Source organism: Orycteropus afer, unplaced genomic scaffold (assembly GCF_000298275.1).
Source record: "Orycteropus afer afer isolate SDZICR_OR568_19922 unplaced genomic scaffold, OryAfe1.0 scaffold00581, whole genome shotgun sequence".
Lineage (NCBI taxonomy): Eukaryota > Metazoa > Chordata > Mammalia > Tubulidentata > Orycteropodidae > Orycteropus > Orycteropus afer.
The window spans coordinates 860,840-871,828 of NW_006922168.1; the positions used below are offsets into that span (position 1 = coordinate 860,840).

A 10,989-nucleotide genomic window follows, 5' to 3' on the forward strand; every position below is an offset into this window, starting at 1 on the left:
AAAATACACATTCAATAGAGTGCTCTTTTTTGTATAGTTAATTTCAGCCTCTAGATAATTTTCTTCAATGAAATTATTTGTCTCATATTAATGATTTTATACTTTAATTTACTGTATTTGCTGCTAATGATCTCTTACCTGTCATTGAATTTTTGTTTTCCTAATAGAGGAAGCAGCTTTTCAGTAGTAACTACTACTTGGTGCTTGTTTTCAGCAGTATTATATGGTAAATGCTTGCAGATCATATTTTTGACTACTGAAGTTGAGAAAACAGTGTTTATATAGTCATCCTGTTTTTACTAGCCACAGTGTCAGTTTAGGATGCTGTTAATGAAGTGTGTGCTGTGGTGAAATGCTTTGATTCCCAGAGGAAAGGTGTAGTGTACTCATCTTTTGCTGATTCTCACAGAAGACCGCAGAGCATCTTGAGACATTGCTCCTGGGTGAGCATAAGTCTTGTGCTTCCAGTCTCTGTAAAACTTCCATACAACCTAGGGAGCCATTTAAATAAGAATTTTACCAGGTAACCCATGCTCTCTGGATGTGTTGCTAATTAGGTTATTAGAGCTCAGAATTACCAAAGAAATAGAAATCAATACTACTCAGTTTTTTCCGGTTTATATTATAGAGTATAACAAGGGACAGGCTACAATTCAGATAATTAGACTTTCACAACTAAATGGAATTTCATATAGCATCTCTTTTGGAGCAAAAATAGGGTATAAATGAGAGTTCCAGGATGGCGCACATTGTTAACATGCCTCTGTACTAACTGAAAGGTTAAAGGTTCCAGTCCACCCAGAGGCACCTTGGAGGACAGGCTTGGCAGTTTGCATCTGAAAAATCAGTCATTGACAACGCTAGGGAGCAGTCCACTCCAGCACACATGGGTGTCACGGGTCAGAATTGACTTGATGGCAACTGGCTTTGTTTCTTGATTGAACGTGAGTGTTTCATAGTAGTACTATAAAGAGAGCCATAAGTTATAAGTAAGACTTAACCTTTGCCCCAGGATGCTCAAAATTTGGAGTGGTTAAACAATCAAAATACTGGATAGCCTAAACACAGTTTTATAGAATTTGAAATTGAGAAGAGGGACCTGAGATGCCTCCCAGTATACTTTCTCAGTTTCTAAATGGGGGAACTGGGTTTTATTTATTTGACAGAGTTGGCCTATTTGGGCAATAGGTGTTTCATGAAATTTTATAGCAGCTACATTTAAGATATAGCTGACCAGGCCCTTAAAAAAATACTGCTGAGTGCTTTGGATACTAAGTAATCTCAAAAGAACTGTACATTAAAAACAAACAAAAACTTGCTTTAAGTGGTGGTGAAGTGATTGGAGTGGGGTTGGGACGGGAAGCGTTGAGACCTGTTTTGGAGGGGGGGGTGCGTTGGATGTGGTGCTGTACTCAGTCTGTCAGAAGAGAGTTGGACTGAGAGCATCCAGACATGTTACGTCTTACCCTGGCCGGTAACAATAGGTTTTATTTTATTTCTTTATAGAACAGTATTCAGGTTATGGTAAGGCAGATAATAGAGAACCTTTGGTTTAGAGCATATGAGAGTCAGATTGTCATGCCAGCATGCATGACAGTTTATCACAAGGGAAGAAGGTGTGGGAAAAAATGACAACATGAGAGAATTGACTTCAGATTGTATCAGTGCAGAAGTTTGTCAGTCTCTAATTTAAAATGTCAGGAGGGAATTAGCATTCATGGCAGGATGCAGAAAGAAAGTAATTTGGTTAAATATTTAAATGAGAAACTATTCTCCCAAGTTACCATTTTTTAAATGAAATTTTTAAAAGTTACATATGATAAGGACTTTGCCCTGAACTTGCATATATATAAGACAAAGTTATAATCCGCTGTAAATATAGCTTTAGTACTGAGATGAGTCCTAATTCTGCCTCAGAATCCTCAGCACAGTTGTCCAGGTAGCCATAATCTTCTGTCTTTCTAGAGGTGACATGTAAGAGGGAGGAAACCTAGTTATCATCCCTGGCTTCAGCTAAATGTTGCTTTAACTGTGTATGTCAAAATTAACATTTTCAAGTGAGCTAAAATTAGCAAATGCAGAATTATGTGAACATAAATTGTGTGGGTGGAAAGTACCCTAAAAAGTATTTGAATCCATCCTTCCATTCAGTTCCTGCACAGCCTCTGTGTAATGAGTATGGTATGGTTTTGAAAGCACAAAATGAAGATGTTACTTTTCTTTTCCTTCTAGAGTAAAATAGTAAGAGTATTAAACTTGTGGCAGAAGAATAATGTATTCAAGAGCGAGATAATTCAGCCTCTTTTGGATATGGCAGCAGGGATTCCTCCTCCAGTTGTCACCCCTGTTTTGGCCAGTACGACTGCTGCTATGAGCAATACCCCAGGTATGTTACTTTGATACAGATTTATTTTATAAAGACTCTGTTCACACTTCCTTTTCAGGTGATAGCAGGAAAAAATTGCCTAGCAGTAGGTAATTGAAGCCTCCTAGAACCAAGAAAGGGAGGGACCAGGAGCGGCCAGGAACCACAGAATGGCAGGTTTCAGGTAGGAATTAGGTAAGAGGAGGGTGCAGAGGTTTCTAACAGCTAAGGGAGATAAACTTGTCTGTTAGTTTGTCATCCTGTGAGGCTTGTACGTTGCTGTGAGGCTTGAGGTTATGCCAGTGGTGTTTCAGATGTCAGCAGAGTTGCACATGGTGCACAGGTTTCAATGCAGCTTACAGACTAAGACAGACTAGGAAGAAGGAGGAGACCATCCACTTCTCAAAAATTGGCCAGAGAAAACTTTATGAATAGCAGAGAGACACTGTCTGATACGTTACTGGGCAATTTTATGAATAGCTTGGAAACATTGTCTGACCCAGTGTAGAAAGACTAGCCCCTTGGGTTGGAAGACACTCAAAATAGGACTGGGAAAGAGCTGCCTCATTAGAGTAGAACCAACCTTAAATGATACAGATAAAGTAAGTCTTTCAGGAGCTCCATGTGCTGACGTGGCATGACTCAAATTGAGAGGAAACAGCTGCAAACATCCATTAATATATTCGGATCATGGGATGTACGAAGAGTTTAGGATAATTGGAAGTTGTCAAAGATGAAATGGAATGCATAAAAGATTGATATTCTAAGCATTAGTGAGCTGAAATAGACCGGTTTTGGGCATTTTGAATCAGACAACCATATGATTTACTATGCTGGGAATGACAAAGAGGAATGGCATGGCATTCATCATCACAAAAGGTGTTTGAAGATCTGTTCTGAAGTACAGTGCTGTCAGTGATAGGATAATATCCATAAGCCTACAAGGAAGGCCCGCTAACATGACTATTACTCAAATTTATGCACCAACCACTATAGCAAAAGATGAGAAAATTGAAGATTTTTATCAACTTTTGCAGTCTGAAATTGACTGGACATGCAATCCAGATGTGTTGCTTATCACTGGTGATTAGAATGCAAAAAATGGAAATGAAGAATCACCGGTAGTTGGAAAATTTGGCCTTGGTGACAGAAATAATGCTGGAGATCGCATGATAGAATTTTGCAAGACCAATGAGTTATTCATTGCAAATACCTTTTTTCAACAACACAAACGGTGGCTATACGCATGGACTTTACCAGATGGAGTACACAGGAATCAAATTGACTACATCTGTGGCATGAAGTGATGGAAAAGCTCAATATCTTCAGCCAAAACAAGGCCAGGAGCTGATTGTGGAACAGACCATCAACTGCTCATATACAAGTTCAACTTGAAGTTGAAGACAATTAAAACAAGTCCATGAGAGTGAAAATATGATCTTGATTATATCCCTCCTGAATTTAGAGACCATCTAAAGAATAGATTTGATTCATTGAACACTAATGACTGAAAACCAGAAGAATTGTGGGATGACATCAAGAGTATCATCCATTGAGAAAGCAAGAAGTCATTAAAAAGACGAGAAAGAAAAGACCAAAATGGATGTCAGAAGAGACTCTGAAACTTGCTCTTGAGTGGAGAGTAGCTAAAGCAAATGGAAGAAATGACAGGAAAAAAGAGCTGAACAGAAGATTTCAAAGAGCACCTTGAGCAGACAAAGCCAATTACTATAATGAAATGTGTAAAAAGACCTGGAGTTAGAAAACCAAAAGGGAAGAACATGCTCGGCATTTTTCAAGCTGAAAGAACTGAGGAAAAAATTTAAGCCTCGAGTTGCAGTATTGAAAGATTCTATGGCAAAATATTGAATGGTGTAGGAAGCATCAAAAGAAGATGGAAGGAATACACAGAGTCACTGTACCAAAAAGAACTGGTCAATCTTCATCCATTTCAGGAGGTGGCATATGTTCAAGAATCAGTGGTATTTGAGGGAAGAGGTTGAAGCTGTGCTGAGGGAATTGACAAGGAACAAGGCTCCAGGAATTGACAGACTACCCATTAAGATGTTTCAGCATGTGGATGCCCCGCTGGAGGCATTCACTCGGTTATGCCAAGAGATTTGGAAGACATCTAGCTCACCAACTGACTAGAAGAGATCCATATTTGTACCCATTCCAAAGAAAGGAGTTCCCACAGAATGTGAAATGGTCGAACAATATCATTAATATCACATGCAAGTAAAATCTTACTGAAAATAATTGAAAAACGATTGCAGCAGTATATTGACAGAGAACTGCCAGAGGTGCAGGCTGGATTCAGAGAGGACATGGAACGAGGGCTATCATTGCTGATGTCAGATGTATCTTGGCTGAAAGTAAAGAATACCAGAAAGATGTTTACTTGTATTTTATTTACTATGAAAAAACATTTGATTGTGTGGATCATAACAAATTGTGGATAACATTGAGAGGAATGGAAATTCCAGAACACTTAATTGTACTCATGAGGAACCTGTGCATAGACCAGGAGGTTGTCATTCAAACAGAAAAAGGCAACACTGCATGGTTTAAAATCAAGAAGGGAGTGTGTCAGGGTTGTATCCTTTCACCATACTTATTCAGTCTGTATGCTGAGCGAATAATCCAAGAAGCTGGGCTATATGAAGAAGAGTGTGGCATCAGGATTGGAAGAAGAATCATTAACAACCTGCAGTACAGTGATGACGCAGCTTTGCTTGCTGAAAGTGAGGATGACTTGAAGTAACTTACTGATGAAGATTGAAGAATACAGCCTGCAGTATGGATTACATCTAAATATAAAGGAAACAAAAATCCTCACAAGTGGACCTATAAGCAGCATTACGATAAATGGAGAAAAGATTGAAGTTGTCAAAGACTTCACATTGCTTGGTTCTACAATCGAGGCCAATGGAAGCAGCAGTCAGGACATCAGATGACATATAGCACTGGGCAAACTGGCTGCTGGCTGCACAGGACCTCTTTCAAGTGCTGAAGAGCAAAGATGTCTCCTTGAGGACTAAGGTGCGCCTGACACAAGCCATAGTATTTTCAATCACCTCATTTGCATGTGAGCTGGACATTGAATAAGGAAGACTGAAGAAGAGTTGATGCTTTTGAATTGTGCTGTTGATGAAGAATGCTGAAAGTAACCATGGACTGCTAAAAGAACTAACAGGTCTGTCCTAAAGGAAGTGTAGCCAGAATGCTCCTTGGAGATGAGAATGGCCAGACTTTGTCTCACCTACTTTGATCATGTTGTCAGAAGGGACCATTCCCTGGAGAAGGATGTCATGCTTGGTAAGGTGGATGGTTGACGAAAAAGAGGAGGTGGATTGACATGGTGGCGGCGGTGATGGACTCAAGTGTAGCAAGAATTGTGGAGCTGGCTGAGGACTGACTGGGCAGTGTTTTGTTCTGCTGTGCAGAGGGTCGCTATGTGTTGGAGACAACTAGATGGCACTTAACAACAACAGCAACAAAGTAATTGAAACAAACTGTTTTGAAGGAAAAATTAAAATAAGAAATTATATTTGTATGTGATTCTTTCTAAAATAGAGAAAGTTGTCGTTTTTATCCTCAGAAACAAAAGAGTATAATGAACTTTGGAGAGTTGATGTGTCAGTAGATTATCCCTGATTTAGACTCTGTAATCTCCTCAGTTTGCAAAGAGATCAGTGGGTAGTCCCTAGCCCACCAGGAACCTTAATGTTTATAAGGAACTCTCAGAAACCTAGTTAAGCCTAAAATGATTCAGTAATAATCTCAAAATCATGTTTTATTAAAGATTGTAAATATCTAGGAATCACACAGTCTGTAACATTTTGGTATATATTTAGTTTTTGCTTCCTATGTATAAGAACCTATTTTCAAACAAAGACTATTTTATACATAATGTTTTGTAGTAATTTTTACATTGAGCATTGTATTTTGAATAGTTACATCATTGAGTTTTATTTGGTAGTGAGGTTTTTAGTGCCTTACTGTTGTAGACATCTTTAATTGAGGAAGAGTATTATTCTACCTAATTCTGTAAAGGATTTAAATGGTTTTTCAAAATGAAGATAAAATAAAAATATTTATATAGATTTGTATGTATTTTATCAAAGTGATAAAACACATCTCTCTACCTTTTCAAGCCTATTTACTTACATACTGATTTTGTCATTTGTTGGGGGGGGGTGTTTTTGTTCAAAGGAACTCCTGTGACTCCTGTTACTCCAGCCAATGTAGTCCAAGGTTTACCTGATCCTTGGGTGTCTCAGATCACAAATACAGATACACTTGCAGCTGTGGCTCAGATCTTACAAAGTCCTCAAGGCCAACAGGTCAGCCGCTTTTCTATTATGTCCAGAATGATTTAGAATTCATTTCGTAAAGTACTATTTTGTCATGCAGTTTCATAACATACCACCTACAGAGTTTGTATTTTTTCATTTTAGATAAAGGGGATCACACTGTATTTTACTACTTTGTACTTGCTTTTTTCATTTAGTTAATGTTTCATGAACATAGTTATGTTATTAAAGGTTGCTTTATAAAAACAATCCATTGTATACCAAAATATGATTTTGCACATAGTTTGTGCCAAATATTGTTAGGTGCTGTGGTTATCCCAGTAACAAGATGGATCTATCCTGTCCTAGAGAAGACCTCTTTGTATCTTAGAGGAGACAGGCAGTAAACAAAACATTTCAATAGTGATGTATGGCTCAAAACTGGGTAAATCTGTATAGTGACTAGATTTGTGATTTATTCCTGTGAATACATTTGATTTTTTTATCTTAACATTTTGTTGTGTTTTGGTGAAGGTTTACACAGAAGATGAATTGGCTATTCAGTAGTTCATGCACACATTGTTCCGGGATGCTGGTTGCTGCCCTGCACTACGTCATCATTCTCCCCCTTCTCACCCTGCCTTCCCATGCCTGCTTGTTCAGTTTCTCTGCCTCTCCTCGCCTTCTCATCTTTGCTTGTGGACAAATGCTGCCCGTTTGCTCTTGTATAGTTGACTTTCCCAAGGAGCACATTCTTTGGGTATCACTGTTTATTTTATAGGCCAGTCAATTATTCTCCAGGATTGGCTGCTTCAGTTCCAGATTAAAAAGGTGTCTGAGGGTGATAGTCTTGGGGGTTCTCCAGTCTCTGTCAATTCAGTAAATCTGGTCATTTTATGAATTTTGAGTTTTGTTCTACATTTTTCTCCCATTTTAACAGAGACCTTCTGTTGTGTCCCTGGTCAGAGTGGTCATTAGTGGTAGCTGGGCACCATCTAGTTCTTCTGGTCTCAGGCTAGAGGAGTTAATTTGTTTTTTGTAGTTAATCCCAAACTAATTTCTCTTAGTTTTCCATTGCTTTCTTGATAGTTCTACTTGAGCAGAAGAGCTTCTTTTGTTTCCTAGTATGAACTTGCTTTGTTTTGATAGATGTATCTTGATTAGAGACATATTTTGCTTTTCCTGGATAATAGTGTTTTTATCAGGTTTTGGTTTAATGTTTTATCATTGGAAATACTAGGTATTATAGTTGTGTGTCTTTCATGATGGACATGTGAATCCATAGAGTGATTTGCAGCGTGACTCAGCCTTATAGCCCTGTCTTATGTACGTAATTCTTTGTCAGTGCATGTGATAGTCTGATTTTTTGTTTCCCTTTTCAGTGTATGACTTTTGGCAACTAGTTCTTATTTTCAGCTATTTTGCAGCTTAATTTAGTAAGATGGGTCCCTAGATTTTATTGTTTATTCTCAATTTTTTTAAATATCAGGGTTATTTCTTGCCACTATGACCTAACCCTAACCCTTGTGAGATCAATTCAGAAGCTTTTTACCTTTTTCTGTGTTCCATAAAGTACAGCATATGGATGCAGTCTGCCTCTGAAAGGGTTAGTTGAACTTAATCAGGAAACTACCAGGGCTTGGTGTGTTTTAGGAAGGATATTCTTTGATGATGTTTTCACTTACTTTCTTGGTTACTATTATTCACTGTGTCTTTCATAGTTACAGTTTTTTTCTTTAAATATTACTAAGTTTGTCATGGACATGTGCTCGTGTTATGATTTCTTTTAAAATTACAGTTGTTGGATTTTTTTGCTCTTATGTATGTATATGTGTATACATATGTAAAAGATTATATATTTATGACTAGTATAAATATACATCAACAAATAAAATGGCACAGTCCCAAGATTGTCAAGCCACATGGCAGGCCATTAGCTCAAGTCCAGAAAAAGATCAGCAGAGCATGCCAGGCTGCTGAATGAAGACTTGACTACATACGGGGTCCAAGCATGCCAAAAAGCCCAAGTCCTTTCCCAAAGCTGCTTCTTACATATTGGAAGCAGACCACATTGCCAAGGGAGCTATTCAGCTGCTCCAGTAGATTCCATCACGGAGTTGGTTACCAGTCTCATCATGGGAAATAACTATATCCAGCTGCCCAGCCATTCACAACCAGGCCCAGCCAAGTTGACACACAACCTTAACTACCACAGTTACCTTTCTTTGGCAGTGTGCAAAAGCTATTTTTCATGTATATATTTTTTCTTGTTCTTACCATCCTAAGCCTCCTTCAGTTTGGAGTATTGATGTAGTTTTCTAAATACCTTTGGTCTCTGCCTCCTAGCTTACCTTTTTGATCCATTATTTTATTTCCATGCAAGATTAATCTTTAAAAATGGTCTTAAACATCTAGAATTTATGCTGAGAAATATTCAGGATTTGCTTATGATACTTAAAATAAAACCCACCTTTGTTATTGCAGTATTTAAAATGATTCTCAGTGTGACCTGTTATTCCTTTTCCAACATTTTCTATTACTGAAGTTTATCTTTGCCCATGTGGCACTTAGTATCTGCTTTTCTCCCTTCACTTTTAAAGACAAATTACACTTGTTTTAGAGAGGGTTCATTTCTGAATCCCAGTGGCACTGTGTTACTATATTGGTGTTTGCATTTTCACATACTCAACTTTCAAACTAATATTTACTGGGACTTGCAGTGTTCAGGGTATATCTAGCCACTTTCTTTTCCCAAAAACAGATTTTTACTGCAGTTTGGTCCATAATCAGTATTTCAGATTATCTCATGGTCCCATGGTACCTGCTGAGTGGCTGATCCCCTGGAGAATCTTGGAGTGAAGGACCCTTGTGCTGAGATAAAGCAAAAACTATTCCCTGGCCCCTGGGACCCTAAAGTCTAATAGGCCATATATAGCTTCAATGTGTAAATGTAACCTAAATTAGAAATTAATAAGAATCATGAGGGAAGTAAAATTAAAGGGTTTGGATATTCAGAATTAGGGAAACTGCATTTGCCTAGAACCATATTGCTTTAGGGAGTTTTATTATAGAGGTTGACAGTTATTTCAGTTTTTAAATACTGGGTGAGAAGCAGGCTAATAAGGATGGACTATGCAAATGGACCCTCAGTGAAATGAATTGACATAGTGGCTGCAACAATGGGTTCAAACAAAGCAGCTATTGTGAGGATGATGCAGTGTTTCTTTGTGTTGTAGGTAGGGTCACTATGAGTCAGGAACCAACTCAACAACACCTGATAAAACAAAGGTAACAGCAACAATGCAGACAGATTACTGAGAGTAACACGTGAATTTTCAGTCTTTCAAGCAAAACATACTTCACTTGCATCTTCCTTCGTCTCAGTTAATGAAAATATTGTCCTTCCAGTTGATCGAAGTGAAGACTTTAGAGCTGTCCTTGATCCTTCTCTTTGTTTTACTCCTCCCATTTGACCAGATCCTCCACCTTCCAAGTTAATTCTGAATGCGACCACTCCTCACCACCTCTATCACTAGTTGAAGCCATAATCATTTCACACTTGTATTATTGAAGAAGCCTTTTAATTGGACTTGCACTTTTGTTTTTGCTATTGTTTGTTCTCAACACCTCTGGCAGTGACCTTTTTAAAACAGAAGTGATCATGTGACTCCTTTGCACAGAATCTTCTAGTGCCTCATGTCTTACTCAGAATAAAAGCCCAGGTCCTTAAAGTCACTTTGCAAGGCCCTGTATGGTCTCAGTTTGACCTGGTACTCTGTTACCAGCACTGAGTCATGTTGTTGTTACGTGCTGTCAAATTGGACCCGACTCATAGCAACCCCTCCTTGGGTTTCTGAGGCAGCATCACTATGGAAGTAGATTGCCCAACCTTCCTTCCGAGGATTGGCTGATGGGTTTGAACTGCTAGCCTTCTGGTTAGCAGTAACGTGCCTTAGGCAGAATGCTACCAGAGCTCCTAACCCTGAGTCATAGACTTTTTTTTTTTTTAAATACATTGTTTATTTTTAATTACCATGTTCCTCCCACTTCTATATTATCATCTACTTCCCTTCATCACCTGTTTTCCTTTATGGCTTGTTCACCCCAGTTACACTAGCCTTTTTCTGTTCCTTTAATACATATACTACTGTGGGGCCTGAAAGATCTTTTAACCAGAAGCCTTTAGTATGGAGATTGACACGTCCCATGCTGAGCCCTAATGCCTGTAGTATAGAGATTAAAACGTCCCATGCCTCAGAGCCTTTATCAGAAATCTGCATGGCTCCAAAAAGCCTCTCGCCCACCTTTGAAGGCTCAGAAGGCTCTTAC

The 10,989-nt window shown here is 38.5% G+C and overlaps 1 protein-coding gene across 1 annotated transcript in view; it reads left to right on the plus strand.

The window, feature by feature from the left end:
- SCAF8 (SR-related CTD associated factor 8) overlaps positions 1-10,989 on the plus strand; it is a 121,188-nt gene that overhangs the window by 65,602 nt on the left and 44,597 nt on the right. The window contains 2 exon segments of the mRNA XM_007956198.2: positions 2,233-2,386; positions 6,581-6,711. Of these exon segments, the coding sequence (XP_007954389.1) occupies positions 2,233-2,386; positions 6,581-6,711 (285 nt within the window).